Source organism: Monodon monoceros, unplaced genomic scaffold (assembly GCF_005190385.1).
Source record: "Monodon monoceros isolate NGI ecotype Baffin Bay Population unplaced genomic scaffold, NGI_Narwhal_1 Super_Scaffold_19, whole genome shotgun sequence".
NCBI classification, from domain to species: domain Eukaryota; kingdom Metazoa; phylum Chordata; class Mammalia; order Artiodactyla; family Monodontidae; genus Monodon; species Monodon monoceros.
The window spans coordinates 65,798,528-65,817,948 of record NW_021703775.1 but is presented as its reverse complement, the minus strand read 5'-3'; the positions used below and the strand labels follow the sequence as shown (position 1 = coordinate 65,817,948).

At 54.7% G+C, this 19,421-nt stretch overlaps 1 protein-coding gene across 1 annotated transcript in view; it reads left to right on the top strand.

Annotated features, from left to right (window-relative positions):
• The first annotated feature begins 525 nt into the window (after positions 1-525).
• TOGARAM2 (TOG array regulator of axonemal microtubules 2) overlaps positions 526-19,421 on the top strand; it is a 43,316-nt gene continuing 24,420 nt past the window's right edge. The window contains 12 exon segments of the mRNA XM_029231625.1: positions 526-553; positions 4,365-4,504; positions 4,821-4,934; positions 5,382-5,490; positions 5,920-6,201; positions 6,819-7,030; positions 7,757-7,947; positions 11,066-11,112; positions 14,096-14,262; positions 16,717-16,894; positions 17,121-17,246; positions 17,249-17,284. Coding sequence (XP_029087458.1) covers positions 526-553; positions 4,365-4,504; positions 4,821-4,934; positions 5,382-5,490; positions 5,920-6,201; positions 6,819-7,030; positions 7,757-7,947; positions 11,066-11,112; positions 14,096-14,262; positions 16,717-16,894; positions 17,121-17,246; positions 17,249-17,284 — 1,630 coding nt within the window.

Sequence of the window (19,421 nt, the reverse complement as noted above, 5' to 3'; positions counted from 1 at the left end):
AATTTTGTCAAAAACTTCCTTCTCTAGGAAAGTCTGTCCCGGGTCCCTCTTGAGGGGTCTGCACGAAAACGCAGGTCAGATGATGTCATTCCTCTGCTCGAAATCGTTAGAGCTCCCCTCGCCTGCAGAACAAGCCCAGACCTGACAGAGCACTGCAGGTACTGGCCCTGGTCCGCCTGCCTAGACTTGGGCCCTCCTGCCAAATCCTAAACTCGCAGGCCCATTCGATCCTCTGTGCCTTTGCTCAGAGCATGCCTTTCCCCCTTCCTTGCCCATCATTTTTTTTTTTGTGGTACGTGGGCCTCTCACTGTTGTGGTCTCTCCCGCCGCGGAGCACAGGCTCCGGACGCGCAGGCTCAGCGGCCATGGCTCACGGGCCCAGCCGCTCCGCGGCATGTGGGATCTTCCCGGACCGGGACACGAACCCGTGTCCCCCGCATCGGCAGGCGGACTCTCAACCACTGCGCCACCAGGGAAGCCCTTCCTTGCCCATCTTGATCCTGTTTCCTCCCCGGCCCCGCGAGGATGCAGCTTTTCCACGGAGGGTCTCCAGGTACCTAGTGAGACAGCGCTGCAGAACACAGACCGTGTTCTCTGCGCATTGCAGCGAGCATTCCCTGCATGGCATAGAATTGCCATGAGGACAGCTGGAGACCCATCTAGCCTGAGCCTCTTAACTCTATAGACACATCTGTCTCCTCCTCGTGAGGGGTGCCTGCGTCACCTGGGTCTGTCTTGTAGGACTGGAGGGCTGGCCCCTGGTAACTTTAAAGGTAGTGTGGGTTTGCACGTTTGTACATGTGTGTGAATGTGTGCGCGTGTGTGTTCATGTAGGGTGGGGGAGGAGGGGGAAGAACTCAGACCTGACATTCATGATTGATTATCTACCAGCAATGGTACTGAATTATTTTTGTACATGACTTCATTTAATCCTAACAAAGCCCTTTGTTAGGACGCTTTTTCAGATTAAGAAACCAAAGCTCAGAGGAATTAAATAAACTTCCCAAGTTAATTCAAGAGGGGCAGGGCAGGGGACTACCCTGGTGGTGCAGTCATTAAGACTCCGTGCTCCCAATGCAGGGAACTAGATCCCACCTGCATGCCGCAACTAAGAGTTCACATGCCACAACTAAGGAGCCCGCCTGCCGCAACTAAGACCCAGTACCACCAGATAAATAAATAAATAACTATTAAAAAAAAAAAAAAAAAAAGAGGGGCAGGGCAGGGTTCCAACCTAGCTGTGTCAACCTCAAAGCAGAGTTCCAGGTGTCCCGAGTGGGCGTTCAGGGGCAGGCTGGGGCAAGGCTGTGGGGTGGGAGGGCTGCCTACACCCGGGGCCCCTCTTCAGAGAGTATTTAAGGGGGGCACATATTTTGGGTTCAAACACTAAGTGTGGTAACTCGGCCATTTTGCCTTCCTCTCTCTCTCTCCTCGCCTGGACACGGCACTATTGTTCCCACCAAACACATCTGAGCAGATGAGCTCTCTGACTTAATGGAACCCACATTCCAGGATTGGGAGCCGACCCCCTCCCCAGTCCCCCTGCTCTGGTCTCTCCTCCCTACTCAGATGCTGGCCCTCCTGCCGAGGGCTGTTCATGTGAGGACCAGACTCTGCCCAGCTCCCTTGGGAGCAAGGTGGACCCGGAGTGGGGCACTGGCTCCCTGTGGGCTGTGCAAGGCACAGGGTGGTTGGGATTTTGTCTTTGGGGCCGACATTCTTTCCTGGGAGACTCCATGTTTGTTTCCTTTCCACCTGAAACCTGAGTCCCTTCTGTCGCCTTTCTTCATTCCTGTGGTGTTGGTCGCCATGGAACCTCTTTAGCCATTGCTTTAGTGGAAGGAGTAGACAATGTCAGTTACCTCGGGCCACCCCTCTCCCTGAGTGCGGACACCGAGGCCGAGGGTGGAAGAGCCAGCCATCTTGGGCGATCCAGAACTTCAGGGGTGAGGACGGAGCCCTGGTCCCCAGAACCCCCTGGCTGTTAGCCCTTTAGGTCAGGGGTTGGCTCTTCCAACAGGGGACACACTCCTTGGTGCCCAGGACAGTGCCAGGTCAAATGGGGGTTCAGTGAATTGTGCCTCAGGGGTCAGCACTAAGTACTGTCCATGCCAAACCCGAAAGCTTTGTCCACATTTGGAATGGAATTTCTGATCCTGGTTTTTATAGTTTGGACATAGATCTTTAAGTTCCCACCAGGTCCTGGGGAGGTGGCACCCACTGCTCTCACATAAGACATGGTTGTCAGTCCACAGCTGTGGGCACCTCCCCGTGGGCAGGCACTGAGGAGGCCCTGCATGTAGACCCTGAGGGCCCGAGGGCTCAAAGGTGTGGATGCAAGCGGTGGGCAGGCCGAAAAGGGACTCTGCCTACTGGGTTGCCTGGGCAAGCTATGGAGTGGGCCCAGGTGTCCCGCAGGGAACGGGGGAACCTGGGCTGTCTTTGTCCGCCAGGGAGTTTGTGGCGAGTCGGGTGGAGGACAGCCTTGCTCAGAAGGTGCCGCTGGACCTCACGTATCTGTACTCTAAGGCAGCTTCAGATCTTCTCTTTAGCCTCCTAGATGTGATGCTCTGGGCAGACTGAGTAGCCATATCCACTTTGGCAGCCTAAGGTCAGAAACAGGGCTGGTCTCTTAATATAAAGGGAATCTGAACTATAGCCCAGTGGTTCTCAATCCTGTTTGAACATCAGAGTCACTCAGAAGTTAAGAAAAACACAAAACAAAAAACCCCTAACAGATCCCTGTGGCTGCTCCCTAGAAAACTCTACCTCACTTGGGGCCTGGGGTGAGGCCTTGGAATCTGTCATTTTAATCAGTTCCAGGAGACTCTGATCTGCGGCTGAGGTTGAGAACAAGGGCTGTAGCTCGATATCGCTTTTCCACATGGAATCCACGCAGAAAGTCTGCGCTCTGGTTAGGAATGGGTAGCAGGTGTCTGTGTGGCCTGCAACCCTCACTGCCCCCAAAGCCTGGACTCTAGCTCGTTTGCTTTAATTCAGCTGTGGAAGGTCTGTCCCCCCAGGAATGTTCCTTCTGGGCTTTGCCCAAAGCAGCCACCTTGCCAGTGTCTTGAGTCTCTCGCTCAGTGGGGCGAGGAGTGGGGTGTTGGGAGCCGTGGAGCAGAATCTCCCTCCACGTTGCTCGAGAGAAGTGCCATGTCCCTCGGCTATTCCTGGCAGCTTGTCACTACCATGTGGCCAAAGCCCTATCCCAGCTGTCAGCAGACAGGGGGTTGCCTTCTCCTCTGATCGTGAGGAAAATTCTCCTCAGACAGAGAACCCGAGTGGCTTGAGGCTGTAATCAAAGAGACCAGGCAAAGGCTGGGCTGGGGCCATGCTGGCTGGGCTGGGCTGGAGCCACTGTTTGGCCAGGAGGGTTGCTAGGAGCCGCTCGGCCTTCTGAGGCCTGGGTGGGGACGCGGCGGGCTGGCTTCCAGACGGAAGGCAGGTTTTCTCAGTCCCTGGGTTGGGATTTGTTGCTCAGCAAAAGGAAGTTGGCACTGCATCCTGCCCTGTCCCCAGATGATATCTCGAGGGACCTACTCTCGAGTAGAAATTGGGAGATTTGGGAGATGTGGCCTTTGCCTTTGATTTTATCACTGATCAGCTCTGGCCGTTCACCTCCCTGCCTGTCAGGGTGAAAATGGGTCACTGTTATCTCAGCAGAGAATTCAGAAAATTGTGTGAAGTCACAGCATCTGTGGGGAGACCCTTATCACGTGGAAAAAGAATGAACTCAGGTCAAGGGCGGGAGCAGATGACTGACCCCAGAGGGTTAAGGGAGGCTGGGAAGGGCTTGGCGTGCTCAAGCGGCTGGCACAGGACACTGAAATGGCTGAGAGGCTCTGAGGTTGGCTTGGTCAGCAAAGCGAGAACAAGGGCCAGGAGCTTGGTACAGATGGAGACTGGCGCGCCTGAGAGAAAACTGGAGAGCTGGCCTCCGGGGAGGCCCTGCCGCGTACCTGCGTGATAAGAGGGCTCACAAAGCTTGACGCTCCGCGTGAGCTTCCAGGGCAGCTGGCAGAGTGATGAGGAAAGTAGCAACTGATGGGGAAACAAAGTGTCAGACTCCCCCTTGAGAAACTCCACCTTCCCCAAGACCCTGAGTTGTCCACGAGCAAAGGCGGGTTCATGGGTTTCACGGACACTCTTCACGACGAACTCGGCCTACAGTCATGCAGCCTGGGGACTTGGTAATTTTGAAGCATCCAAGAGAGTCCAAATGCTAAAAAAGAAGCGTCCTTTGGTTTAGTGGCAGATTTCTTCACTGTAAGAATGCTTTAACTCCTGGCGGGCTTCCCGCAAAGTGGTATAGAAAGCGTTTGTAGTTTGTACTGACTCCTTTCTGCCTCTCCCCATCATAGGTCCCTGGATGCTACAGGTTGGGGCCCTCTGGATACCTGAGGATCGTACTCACGGCCCAGAAAGTAGCTGCTCCCTGCAGACCACCTCCCAGGTGCCTTCTCCACCCAGGGCACGGGCACCCGTGACGCTGTCCCCCCAGGTAAGGGGCACCTAGGGAAGTCATGAGGGGGTGGGGATCTTCCTCGGGTACTCCCAGGGGCTCCGCCTGGGGGATGTAGCTGGGCTGCCGGGCTTTTCCATCCGGGCCAGGCTGTCTGTGGGCCCTCCCTGCTCAGCCGTCCGTCAGGGGGCTCCCTGGCCTGACTATGGCCGCCTCAGCCTGAGCTTTGCCTCCACTCTCGAGCTGGGGGGCTGGCCGAGGGGCTGAGCGTGGTCTTCTGTGGTGGGAAGATGGAGATGGGCAGAGGATACAGGAGTGGGGCCTCCAGGAGCACCGGCTGGCCCCGTTTCCTCAGCTGATAGGGCAGGAGAGTGGGAACAGCGTGGCCAGCTCTGTGGCGGGAGACTGGGTCCCAGGCCTGGCGCTGCCACTGGGAGCCAGCTGTGTGGGCCTCAGTCTCCTCTGCAGAGTGAGGGGATCAGAGGTCCTGCCCTGGAGAGAATGGGTGCTTGTGAGGTGGAGGGCCACTTCTCCCTGGAGGGCTTGGAGCAGGGGCCTGGCGACCCCTTGGGAGGAGTGTGGAGAATCGGGAATGCCTGAGCAGTTCAGGAAACAGGCCGTGGTGCTCAGGGCAGAGCACCTGGGGAGCCCGTGAAGGAGGCTGAGAAGGTGTAATTGGGGGAGGGGTTTGGAGCCAAGCTGGGGGTAGAAGTCAGGCCGAGAGGGCAGGGAAGACTGGGCTCTGGTGGGGATCATGGTGCCCTGGCTGGCTGGAATTGGGATTGCAAGCCCCCACCTGAGGGCCAGGCTCTGCTTTGGGGGACGGGCTGCAGAGAGCCCGGGGCAGTCTGTCCTCAGTCCTGGCCTCAGTGGACTCTAAGATGCCGCTCTCCCTGTGATTCTGTCCCCCGGCAAGGTTCTGGCTCCGGTGGCCGTGTACTGTGGGAGCATCCCTTGGACCAGTGCTGGGCCCCGTACACTTCTGGGGGGAAGCAGTGACTCCAGCCCAAAGACTTTTGGAAAAGGTGAGACTGGGGGACTGGGCCTAGTGACTTGGTCACATCAAACGGCCTTCGAGTGCCCAGGGCAGCCTCTCTGGGGCCTTTGGGCAGAGATGGGGGATTCCACCTGACAGCTGCCCAGTCAGGGCCAGTGACCACGGAGCAGGGCTTAGGCCTCGTCCTGGAGGGAGGAGATGGGTGTGTTTAGATGCCTGGCTGTGTCCTCAAGCTCCCGGCAGGTATTATTTTTACTTTGGTCCCTACTGAAAATGCCCTTTGGTTTTAGGTGGGTCCTTTCAATCCTGTGCCTCGGGGGATGGAGTTGTACGGAGGGGACCCGCAGGAACAGGGAAGTGGGGCTCTTCTAGGAACCCCGGGAAGGCAGGGCTGTGGTCCCTGGCTTCAGGACCTGGGCTCCTCTAGCACCGCAGCTCTGGTCTCTGCTTCCCTCAGCCTCCCTCTGGCCAGTGCTGAGCGTCCTGTTAGAGAAGCCATCGCAGCTCTTGAGTGGATGTGGGGACCCTGACAGCCTCAAGCTGGATGCTTCCCTGAAGGGCTGGCAGGACAGGAATGGCCATCCCAGGAAGCTCGGGGCCCTGTTGCTGGGCCCCCAGCCCCTGGTGCCACTTCCTTCGCTGGAGTTGGAGGCCAACTGTGTGGCCCGGGACACCACTCAGATTAAGGACAAGCTCAAGACAAGGAGACTCTTGGAGGACTTGACAGCATCTCCCCGAGGTGAGCCCTGGGCCTGTCCACCTGCCACCTGGGCTGTGAGGACCAGCAGGTGTCCAGCTGGCAGCCGGGCTAGTCAGGGGGCACCCGCCAAGCACCCTCTCTCTACACCCTCCACCTCCTCCCTGGAACGCCGTCTCCCACCGAGGCCTCTGCAGTAGCTCCCAACCTGCCTCCCCATTCTCACCCTCGCTGCAGAGGAATTCTAGTCTTCTAGCCTTTGCTACAGAGGAATTCTTTTTGAACACAAATCTGACTATATTCTTCTTCCCACTCCCATCGGCTATGCTTAACACCACCCGGTGGTTTTCAGATGGACGCAAGGACTAGAACCTGTTGTCCTCACTCCTAATTCAGTACTGATTTTGTTTCCCTTTCTACCCAACCTGCCTCTGAATTTTAAATAGGTAACTTTGATTGACACTTTCTACCAAATTTTACAGGCGTGGGAAAGGACACTCAGCAGAGTCTAGTGGTGCGGGTAGAGCTGGGGGCGGATCTGCGCCCTCATCTCTCCGTCTCAGCTGCCCCAGGACATAAAGCCCTGTTGCCAGCATCTCAATTAACCCCATTCCCCGCACTCCTGGGACTAACCTACTCCCCGTGCCCACCCCATACAGCCTCTCTGGATCCTGGGGGAGCCCCCAAAGGAGTTCCCCTGAGGACCGCCATCCCCCGGGCTGCCTCTCAGAGGCTGCTGAGGGTGCCCAGGCCGATGCCTCCCATCCAGAGCCTCCCCACCACCCGGGAGGCCAGCGGAACCAAGGACAAAGGCCTGGACCCACCCAGGAGCCATCAGGGACCCCAGGAACTGAGACCTGGTGCCCAGGAGGTAAGGCGGTTGGACTGCTCTGAGTCTTGCTTCCCTGCCCTTCTGTTTTTCTTTCTATCCTTTACCAACCCCTGTTCCCAAGCCCTGAGCTTCTCTGGAGGTGTCTTCTCTGGCTTGGGAGTTGCCCCAGAGGTACTGAGCCCAGTCCTCCTGAGCAGAGGCTGTGTGAGCACCTGTCTTACACTTGGTGGTTCCCAAGCCATCTCTGATCTAAATATTCCAGAATTCCTCATGCTTCTGGCCCTCCCCATTTTTGGTAAGGAAATGTGGCAGAGGGGAAAGAATGCTGGGCTGGGACTCCGGGGATCTAGGTTCTGGTTTTCACTCTGCCCCTCACTGGTTGTGTGACCTTGGGCAAGTCACTCCCCTCCCTGGGCCCCAGTTTGCACTAAAAAGAGGGAATTGGACCAGATGTTTTTGAGGATCCCTTTCAGCCCTGACGTTCTAGGATTTTCTGAAATGAGAACAGAAAAACAAATAATAATAATAACAAAAGGGGTTGGAGTAGGAATGAGGGGGTTCCCTTCTTGCCTAAAATGGTAAGGAAACAATGAACCTGGGGGTCCCAGGGTTGTGTGGCTGGAAAGAGAAACAGAGGATAGTTGCCAGCACTTCTGCCCAGGTGGCTGCTGTTAGAAGGGACCGCTTTGTGTGAGGTGCCTGCGAGGTGAGCATCCAGAGTGGAATGTTTCATGGACCAGACCCCTCCTCCACCTCCGCTCCCAGGCGCAGGTGTCCCAGCAGTACCTGCACCGCAGTGACGAGAAGATGCACAAGTCCCTGGGGGGCATTGTGATCCTGCCCATCCCAAAGGACAGGGTGCCCGCCGGGACCTCCTCCTGCACGCCTGGCTCCCTTCCCAGCCTCTTGCCTCCAGGCCAGGACATCCTCATGGGCCTGAGGCCTGCCACCACACGGTAAGCAGTGCTAAGTCAAAAGTACCTTGCAGTCCTCTCTCCTCTACCCCCCAAGATCCGCTTGGGCTCCCTATGGCTAAGCCTCCACGCCAGGGCAGAACTCTAGGGGCTGGGCGTGTGAGGGGCAAGGTCCTCCACTGTGAGCCTCAGACCTGGGGTGGTCACAGCTCTGACCCTTGACTCCAGCAGGAGGGGTGTATGGGCTTAATTAACAATGTCTCGGCCTCTGTCTTCTGCCAGTGTGCTGATGTGTGTGGTTGCTGCAGTGATGAATAAAATACAAATTATTTTAACGCTCTATTGAATTCATGGTAGCTCTTTGTGACAACGTATTGATATTTTCTTAATTAATGGACACTAAAAATACAAATATTATCGTGTCTGTGTATATGGGGGGGAGTCCACAAAACTTTTGGTTGTAAAAAGGGGTCTTCATACCCCCAAAAGGCCGGGAATCAGCGGGTAGAGGATCTCTGTGTTGTAATGAATCTGGACTTATGGCTGGTAAGTGGGACAGAGGGTGCTCTCCACATGGCCAAAAACATCCCTGTGGTCAGGCCAGACTGCTGGAGTGACTGTGTGTGTATGTGAGAGAGAGAGAGGGGGCGAGAGCGTGCGCCTTCCAGGCAGCCTCCTGTGCGCCTTCTTTCATCATTTCTTAAATTTGTTCCAGAGCCCTTTGCCCCCCACCTCCTTGTTCTCCCCTGGGATCTTATCTGTGCAGTGGCTTCCAAGATCATGGGGGATGGGTGACTTCCGTGTCCCCTGCTCTTACCCTGAGGTCTCCCCAGAGTCAGGCTCTGTGCTTCCATCCTCCTGCTGAGCACCCTCAGGGTCCTCGTGGCTGATGCAGATCCAGCATCAGAGGCAGCGAGGGAGGATGTGCCACCGTCATGGCATCACGCACAGAGCACCTCATGTTTCCCCAAACTGCCTCCCTCCTACAACCTCCCGATTTCCACCAAGGTGCAGGTGTTCCCTTTGATCTTCCAATTTCAGCATCATCTTTGACTTTTGCTCCTATTGCCTCCTGTTCCCAACAGATTTCCACATCCCATTAGATCTTTCTTGAACAGTAAGAGAAAATACAAAAGCTACCACCCCCGTCTTGCCCCTGCCTTTCCTCTCAGTTTGCACTTACTGGCTCCCTTTTGACCTCCCCCCCATAGCTCCCCCCCGGTCTCCTTGCAGCCCTGGGCTCTCCATCCTAATCTCGTGTTTTCATCCACCCCCTGAATACACCTCTTCCATGCATCTCACCTTTATGGACTTCCTGGTGCCAGCAGCTTAAAGATGAGTCTCCCTGGCCAGACATTCAGCGTGTCCCAGCCCACCACTCCACACTTGCTCCTGTGCTGCTCTACAGGCTCTGACCCACCTTTCCCAATGCCTGTGCTGAGCCCTGGATGGCACCTCTCTACAGCCCCAACATGAGCCTTTCCCCCTTGGCCCGCCGATCAGTCCCTACGTTTTTCAAGCCCCAGCTCCACATCTGCCCCCGCTCTCAGGTCTTCCCTGGCCTCCTCAGGGGAGTGCCTTCTCAGCACTGTCCACAGGCATCCAGCCTGTGCACTGCCTGACTACCTCTCGCCCACTGATTTGCTCCACGTTTATTTAAACCTCATTTCTATTCTTTAACTTGGAGCACTACAAGGCAGGGGCCATATCTAGAAATCTCTGTGGCTCCCATGGTGTCAAGCTTGGTCCTGGCCATGGATGAGTCACATAATAAGTATCTGCCCATTTGCTGTCTGGTTGTGACATGGATTTCTCTCCATTGCCTCTGTGAGGCTAACAAATGGCTGGGAGGGAGCCTCCATTTCCATTTCATCCATCCTCCCATCCAGCCATGCATTCATGCATCCATGTACTCACTTAAAAGCTGTGGAGCACCACTCTTTGTCAGGCATTGTGCCAGGTGAAAGCAAAGCCCAACAAGACAGCCAGGGGCAACGACGGGGATTTCCCAGCTCCACCTGTGCCCCCCAAACCTATTAGTGCTCCTGGGCAGTGGTGGGTTCCGTGGTGAAGATGCAGCGGAGGGGCTCCCTAGGCTGGGTGCCCTGGGGTGTTTGCCTACTGGCTGCAAAACACACAACCCCTCCATGTAGGTCCTGACCCAAGAGGCTGTGCGAGTTCCAGGGCGCAACTCTGAGTCTTGACTGGCCCAGGCCCACCCTGAAGCTCTGCCCCTCCTGTAGACCTCGGGTCCCCTGACCTCCACAGACCCCTCGGATAGGGGCCCCTGGATCTGGGCAGGTACTGAAATGGGCTCTCCTACTGCCTGTCTTCTAGCCACCCCGGCCTGGGTCATTCCGCTGAGTGAATCCTCTGAGGCCAGAGCACAGGATGTTGTGTTCCAGTCCTTGCGTTGTGGCTTGTGACCCTGTCAGCCCCCCAGGGGGTTCTGCTGTCTATGCATTTCCCCGTGAGAAGAGACAAATCCATGTTGGATGATGTATAGCTGGTCTTCACGGGAATGTAAGCCCCATGAAGGCAGGGATTGCCATCTGTCTTAGTGATGCTGTATTCCCGCTAAAACCAGTGCCGGGAATGCCCCATCTTCCTTTCCTGTGCTTAGTTTGGGACTGAACCTCTGTTACAAAACAGTGGTGATTTCCCATCAGCAGCAAAGGGGGTCAATCCCTCGAGACCCTGAGGGGCAAGGGTGGGGGGATCACCGAGCTCCCATGGAGTGGAGGCTGTTTGGAGGACTTGAACTCAGTCTGCTCTGAGCTGGAAGGAGATTTATCCTCAACTGCGGCAGCCGCTCTCCTGTGGACAGAGCAGGGCACGGGGCTCCCTTTTGGACTGAGCAGTTTTATGTCGAGGCTGGCTTCCTGGGGAATGGATGGGCTGTGCCTCTGGAAAATAGGGCTCAGAGCTGTGTCTGGACACTGAGGCTGGCCTGGCCTGGGCTGCCGGTCAGCCTGCCCTCAAGTTTGCAGAAGGGACTGCATCACCTGCGGCTTTGAAGCCCTGGCCAGGAGCCTCTTTACAGGGCCACCCATGGCTCCCTCGGCCCTTGCCCCCTCCTGGAGCTAGCCTGGGTTCCTCACAGCAGGAGCTCTTGCTTGCCATCTCTCATGGGTGTTTTTTTCTCCCCCATTCTTTTAAGATTGGTTCGGGAGAGTGGGCCTTGGGAGAAGACCCCCAGATCACTGGGTATGTACTCGCCGTGCACACCCCCATGTGTTTTTTGACTCTCTGGTTCCTGGGCTGGATCATGGGATCAGAATTAGGGCCAGAGGAGACCGGGGTGCTGTCAGACTCAAGCCCCTCATTTCACAGACGGGAAAGCAGAAGCCACCCTGGTGCCACGGACGGTGGCCCCTGCTCTGTGCCGCCCTCCACCAGCGCAAGTCGCTTCATGAACACCCAGCTGAGAGAGACGGCGCTGTCCCCATTTGACAGAGGAAGGGGTTGAACTGAAGCTGGACCTTCTCCCTGGCCTCAGGACACAGAAAGCAGCCTTGATGCATTTGCACGCAGGTCCTCACGGCTCCAAAGCTGGCGCTTCTGACCCATCGTGTGTCTGCTGCCCCTGCGCGGTTCTAAGTGAATAGAGGATTCCTCTCCAGACAGAGTGAGAAATTAAACCACATCCCACAATGCCTTAGTCAGCCCATCCCGGAAGGTTTCAGCATCAGGGGAATAGAGCGAACCCGGGCTGGCAGTGAGGCAGGTGGCCGAGGCCCAGGGATGCTCTCCAGCTTGATGACCTAGTTTGTGGAGAGGATGGAAGGTTGGGGGAGGGGACCTGGGCGGAGCACCCTGAGCCTGGGCCGCAGGCGATGGGGGGCTAGAGGCGGCTGCTCTGCTGACAGGCAGGAGGGAGTGGACTCTTATGTAGCTTCCCAGCAGCTTACTCTGTAATCAGCTCAGCAGGTGGGTCAGTTGCCCAGGGGGAGGCTGCTGCCCAAGAGGCCCCAGGGTTAAGATGCTCAGCTGGGCCCGAGAGGCAGGCCTGGCACAGAAACCTCTGTGGTGGCTGCATCTCCCCCTCTCCCTGGCTGGGCTGCTGCGGGGTAGCTGGGGCAGTCTGGTGTGGCGCACACTGGCACCCAGTGTCCCTTAAGAGCTACCCTGAGAGCACTGGAATGGGGCTTTGGGCCAGGGGACACGAGCCTGTAGCTTCTCCCTTGTCTGCCTCACCAGCTTGCTGCTTGAGAACCAGGTCCCCTGGGGGCAGGGGCCAGGCTGCTTGGACAAGGCTTTCTAGGGTGCCTCTTGGAGGCATAGGTGAGAAGGGGCTACAAAGTGGCAAAGTCCTTAAGGGGCTCTCTGACCCTCCAGCTGTCGGCTGGGAACAACATTGCCCGATTTGGGGACCACGTCTGGCACGTAGTAGGGGCTCACGTGGTATTGTCTGAAGCTGAGGGCTTCCCCCAATCTTGTGGCTTTTTCGCAGTCCCTGCCCTGGTCAGCTGGCACCTGGACACCTGGACCCTCGGTCCTACCTTACTTCTGGGCAGATGGAGGCTTCGCCCCTCCTCCCCCTCGGCCCTGGATCCTTCTCCCAGGAGGGATCTTTGGCAGAAGGTGTGGGCCGGGCAGAGATCTGGGGTGACCCAGGAGCCCTGCCGGACCCCCAGACTCAACACACCCTTTCTGGGACTTCCCTGGTGGTCCAGTGGTTAAGAATCCGCCTTCCAATGCAGGGGACACGGGCTTGATCCCTGGTCAGGGAACTAAGATCCCACATGTCACGGGGCAACTAAGCCCACGTGCCACAACTACTGAGCCCATGTGCTCTGGAGCCCACGTGCCACAACTAGAGAGCCCTTGTGTCGCAACTACTGAGCCCGCGCACCACAACTAGAGAGAAGCCTGCGTGCCACAAGGAAGATCCTGCCTGCCGCAACTAAGACCAGATGGGGCCAAATAAATAAATAAATATTAAAAAAAGAAAAGATAAAAACAAAACAAAACATACCCTTTTCAGCCTCAGGCAGCCCCAGATGGTGACCCCCATTCCAGAGGACCCCTGATTTGCAAGTTCACTCAAGGACAGTGAACTCCAAACTTTGTGAGCAGGAGAACCTGGTTAACATTTCTTTCATTAAAAGAAAACGAATGGGGGCTTCCCTGGTGGCACAGTGGTTGAGAGTCCACCTGCCAGTGCAGGGGACACGGGTTCAAGTCCTGGGCCGGGAAGATACCACATGCCGCGGAGCAACTAAGCCCGTGTGCCATGACTACTGAGCCTGTGCTCTAGAGCCCGTGAGCCACAACTACTGACCCTGCGTGTCTGGAGCCTGTGCTCCACAGTGGGAGAGGCCGCGACAGTGAGAGGCCTGCGCACCGCGATGAAGCGTGGCCCCCGCTTGCCCGCCGCAACTGGAGAAAGCCCTCGCACAGAAACGAAGACCCAACACAGCCAAAAATAAATAAATTAATTAATTAATTTTAAAAAAAAAAAGAGAAAACGAATGAACCTACCCGCACACTGCCTCTATTACCAGAAATGTGCCCTTTGAAGCCATTAATTGGGAAAATATAGAATGACAAAGAGATACTATGGATTTGATGTCCTTTGGAAATGAATTTGTATTTTATCAATCGTAAGAGCACCTGAAGGTTACTGGGTCTCATCTTTCCTGTCTGTAAAATGAGAGCCCTGGGCTGGCATTAGTTCTCTGGGCCCTTCATGCTGTGTCATAGTCTCACATAGGAGCATGGTGGTTATAACAGTCAGTGGGCTCATTTTATTTTTCCTTTTTCTGAAGTACACACCTCCCAGTTAAAACAGACTTACATTCTCAGGAAATATCTTAAAACTCTTAGATAACCGATCTGCCCCTATTTCCTGCCCAGCCTCCTCCCTCCTCCCTCTCCGCATCCCCCCACCCCCAGTCTTAGAATAAGGTGTGCAATACTAGTTGAATGAATGGATAGAGGGATGAAAGGAGGAGGGTGTTGGTCCTTGGGCAGCCTGTTCTATACGTGCCAGTGCCGCCCTGTAGAGTAAATTTAACCTGTGTCTTTCTCCAGCAAGGAAGCATTGGGCAGAAGAACTGAGGGTGAGGGGCTTAGGCAGGAAAATGTCACACCAACCACAGGGTCATAGAGCCTCAGCCCCAAAGGGATGGCTGCTGCTCCTGGGTGCTGGGCGTCCTCAGCTCCATTCTTGTTCTCTACTCCTCAGAGCCAAAACCTTTGGTCCTGCCCGTCAGAGACAGGTCTGCTGCCCCTGAGAAACCTGCCCTGCCTTCCTCTCAGTCTGCTCCTATTCTGACAGCCTTCTCCTTCAGCCACGCCAAAGAAACCCAGCCCTTGCTAGAAGAAGAGGACCAGAAGGAGAGTGGCACCAAGGTACCTGGAAAGCGAGGGAAAGAGGAAGCTGGGGTCAGAGTGGACCACTGGCTGAACACACACGTTTCTGAAATATGTAAGTGTGGAACCAGCTTGAGGAAAGCAAGGAAGAGCCCCGAGGCAGCTGCCCCTAGTACTTGAGGCCAGAACCTATAGATGGGTTTGGGGTGAAGGCTGGAGAAAAGAAGAGAAAGAAGAGAGGAGAAGGATGGGGGTGAGGGAGACTAGGTGAAGGGAAGAGTACAGTGAGGAACTGAGGGGTGGGGATGAGGGAAGAAGGGAGGGCAGAAGGAGGTCACACATGGTTCAGAAGCAAGTAGGATGTGGGGGAGAGTGCAGAGGGGCTTAGGTGAACCAAGCCTAGTAATTTGACGCCAACACCCAAGATAGCAACCCAGACGCAGCTGACTCAGAGGCAGATCAGCCAAAGGCCTGTGCCTGACAGGCTGACAAATACCTTGGACTTCTAAGGTGACCTTGATCCAGATGATTCATCCAGATTCTCGTCTGGATGAATTTAGTGAAACGTGGAGAGTCACTGTTATGGTCATTATTTGAAACAGAGATATAAGAGTGCAATAAACATATCTTCAAAGCCTGCTATATGCATATACTATGGGATCCAGTGATGCTAATAAGGTCCAGGCACCACATCCTCCCACTCCAGCGAGGGTGACGGACCATGAGACAAAGGAAGAAAAATTCAGGGCCATGAAATGATCTCATCCTCCACCACACCTTAGCCACTCACTCCCATGGTCATACTGTAGACGTTGGCACTGCAAACAACGTCACCACCGTCACTTCTCAACCTCAAACACCCCATTCACTCACCACCTTCTCCTACTGTTCTAGCTCAATCCATCTAATATTCCAGCTCTAGCACTTGTCCTTCTCCTGCATCAACAATGTTCTCCTTGAAACGGGATCATTCCCACCAGCATCATAGCTCTCTGTTTCCTCTCTCATCTTAAAACCAAACCAAACCAAAGAAAAATATTGCCTTGTGTCTCTACTCGTCCTCTTCTGAGTGCAGGCCAGTGGGGCTTAGTCCCCGCCAGCCCCGTTGAAACTGCCCCCATTGAGATATCAGTGAGGCCACCTTCCCACGTGCAACACATCTCAGTGCTCTTCCAGCTTGACCCATCGCCAGCTTTTGTGGCTCATCCTTCTTGAATTCCCCACTGAGGGACAGAGACGAGGGATGACTTCTTTCTTGCTTGTCTGACTACATCAAAATTAGCTCCTTCCTGGTCCTTCTTTGGTGGTGCCTTCTTGTCTTCCTGACCTCTACGTACTGGAGCCCCCAGGGCTCAGACCTCTAGCGTCTTATCTATTTATACAGACCCCTGTGATTCGATCCAGCCCACGGCATTAGGTACCACCTCTATGCTGAGGACTCCCAAATCTCCCTCTCCAGCCCAGACTTTCCCCAATCTCCAGTAGCTGTTAATTTATATGACTATGTTTATATAGAACTGATACTCAACGTCTCCATTTAGGTCTCTAATTATATCTCAAACTTACCTCATCCAAGGCTTAACTGTTGAACTCTTACCCCCACAAAACCTCCTTTTCCCCACGTCCCCTTTCCATGAATGGCAGTAAAAGGCAACTCCAGCCTTCCAGCTGCACCGGCCCCAAATCTCGGGCCCATCCCTGCCTCCTGTCTTTCTCTCTCATCCCACACCTCATATATCAGCCAAAGCTGTGGGCTCTGCTTTTGAAACATGTCCAGAGTCTAGCCATTCTACCATCTTCATTCCTGCTATCCTAGTCCAAGTCCCACCTCATGGGAACCCCTTGTTCTATTTTTGCAACTTCTCGTGAGTCTTAAATTATTTCAAAATAAAAAGTTATTAAAAACAACACTTAGAGAATATCCCCCATCCAGTCAAAAAAAAAAGAAAAAAAAAGAATCAGATCACGTCACTCTTCTGCTCAAAACCTCCAGTGGCTTGCTGTGTCCTCCGGAGGAAAAGCCCAAGCCCCCACCATGGACCACAGGGCTCAGTGCGCTGTGGCTCTGGCCCCATCCCTGCCACCTGCGACCTGTGTCCTGCCTCTCCTCTGACTCAGGGTGCTCCTGCCTGTGTCCTCCTCAGGACTCCCAGCCACGCCCAGCACACCTCAGCCTCAGGGCCTGCTCCCCGCTTCATTTCATTTATGTCTCTGCTTCAATTTCACCGCCTCTGGGAGTCCCCCTGGGTCTCCCTACCCGAAACAGAAGCCCCGTCACCCTGTGTCCCTTACTTGCCTTCCGGTGCATGTTGCCTGATACTAGAGGCTGTCTGTTTGCCGTCATCTCCCCACTCCATGTGGCTCATGGGGAGCAAGGCCTTTGACCTTTTGTTCATTCTCGGAACAGCAATCAGCACACAGGAGCCACTCACATTCTTGATGATGGAATGAAGAAGGTATAGAAAGCACACTTGGGTCCCCAAGGTGATGGAGTTTGCCTTGATCTTGTACCGGATCCAGGTCACCGTAGCCAGGTCTGCCCAGGAGAAGATGTGGCTGAAGCAGATTAAGGAGATGGAGTTGGTCCGGAGAGTGAAGGAGCCGGAGAGGGAGAGGGGGAGGGAGCTCGCTTCCCAGAGCCTGGGCTCCTGGAGGACCTTGATGAAGGAAGGTACTGGGTGCTTGGGAAGGCCTCCTCAGGTTGGGGAGACTTCTTGGCCAACACCTGGGCCAAAAGAGAGGCTGTCCACGCCTCCCACCCTCTCCGTCCTGAGACTGGACAGGGAGCCACGTCTGCTGTCTTGTAGCTCACTGACGGGCGCATTTCCAAAGGGGAACTCTGGGGCCGGGAGACAGGCAGGACCAGCTCTGTCCTCGGGCTTTCTCTGCCTCCACAGGCCTCCTTACCCTCCGGGGCAGTGGGACCCTCTCTGTGCCCACTGAGCTGAGCAGCCCCTGCAGAAACAACACTGACGTCATCCTGAAGAAGCGGGCCGACAGGGCCTCACGGCCCAGCATCCCTGTCAGAAGCAGGAACTCAGCTTTGCCCGCCGTGCTTCAGGTGGGACCTAGACCAACTGGCTGTGGGGGCACGTGTCCCCCTCGCTATGCTGTCTTGGGGTGCTTTGGGGTGTGGCAAGGGTGACTTCTGCTGCTCTGCTTCTGCCAGTTGCCCATGTCGGAGGAGGGGGCAACCTGGGGTGGTCACCTTGCCAGAGACAGGAACAGTGTCTGGAAGTCAGAAGTACCTGGGGGCCAGGCTGGGGACCCAGGGCATTGTAACGGGAATTGTGGATGGCTGGACAGGTGTGCCCAGCCTGCGTGACATGTCCTAGAGGACTCACCAGTGCACCAGGACCACAGATGCTGGAAGCAGCCTCCATGGGAGTAGCTGGAAACGCCAGGAAGAGGAAAAAAGGGTTCTGGGAAGACCCTGGGTTCTTGCTTGTTGCCTCATAAAATGTCAGGGCTGGACAGGGCTGGTGACAGACTGGGATCTGAGGACCTGAAGGTTCTATGGGACACTCAGGAAGGTGCCAAGGGACAAGGGGAGGCCCTGTCCCCATTCTACCAGAGGAGTGTCTATTTTGTCTCCCCTTTTTGAATACTGGGGCTCCACGTGGGATTTCATTTGAAAAGATTTTGCTAGTAAAGAACATTTGAAAACAACCAACCTGGTTCAGAGTTTCTTTAAATGTGGACATTGTTGGTAGAATAGAGCATCAGTTTTGTGCTAGAAATAATATTGACTGACCTCCCTTTTCTATTCTCTTTCTATCCTTTTGATTCCATCAAGTAGAAAGTCTTAATCTGGTGCTAGTTTTTAGCACCTCTCTAAGACTTGTGAATCTCCTTTTTAAACAAAGAGATCCTTCTCCCAGCTTGAGACATTAGAAGCTGACTGTCCTTTTATAGCTTGAGTTTATAATGTTCTTTTACTGTACCTATTTATCGTATACCATGACAACTAATCATTTACCAATTATGGTAGTGACATAAATTTCCCTTTAAAATAAACTTATTTAGGATTTGAAAAGTGGGTTGATTTGAAGAAAAGTACCATATAAATAAAGTAAAAGTAATTTAGAGATATAGCAAAAAAAATCATGAAACTGGTAACTGAATGGTTGACACTTGGGAAATATTGAGCTATCTAACCTAAGCCACTCATTTTATAGACAACAGAGACTCAAGGTTACCCAAGGTCTCTCAAGGTGATGGTGGCCCATAGGGACTATGGCTAATGAATCTTTGGCTAATGAATCTTGATCCAATGGCAAAGCTGAGAGGAGAATCCAGGAATGAGTTCTTTTTTTTCTTGGTTTTAAATAAAGGACTGCCCCAATTCAGATTTACCCAGGACCTCCTAGATAGGCCATAGTGAAAGTCATGTAAAGATGAACCTCTGAAGAAAACTAGGCAGGAAGTAAGAGCTCTGGATTCCAGTTCAGGCTCTGTTGATGGAGGAACTGAGGCACTGTGGGCATCCCTAGCCTCTGTGGGCTTCTGGTGCCTCAGCTCTGTGATTGGAGCATTGGACCAGACGGAAACCTCCAAACGTCCTTCCTGTTCTAGAATTTTATGATTCTGGCACCTGTCCCCAAGGAAGGACAGCCTAGAAAACGTGATCTGATTTTTAAACAACATCCCTGCTTATTGTCAGTCCCTGCAAGTGTGGCCACATCTTGACCACTCAAGTGTCAGTTAATCGTCTCGTCAGTGCCTTCACTGTCTCCTGCTTCCTCCCGCTGGCTGCCTTTGGGCCGCTTCCCTGTCTTGGGTGGCTTCACAAAAGGATGGAGAGTCGGAGGGAAGGAGGAGGAGAAGCCGTAACATGGGCTCCTGGGTGGGGATGAGGTGAGAGCAGGGGAGTCATTCCTTGACAGACTTGCTGGCCTCACCTCGAGCCACAGACAGGGCGGGATTCTGGGTGCGTCACCAGCGCGGTGGGCTTGGTCACATGACATCAAGAGCCTATCACAGGCCAGCTTGTTTATAATAATCAGATGGGCGATGGTAGGGGTAGAAACTGTCAACCAGGGGTAGGAGTTCGGTGGTCTCTGTGGCTCCCCAGGGAGTGCAGCCCAGGCCCTGGCTTCTCACCCTTGCGGCTCCCTTCACCCTGCGTGCCCCCCTAAGGTGGGCTTGGCGCTGTGCGGGTCGCGGGTCCTCTGGGTAACACCCGCCTGCTCCTTTCC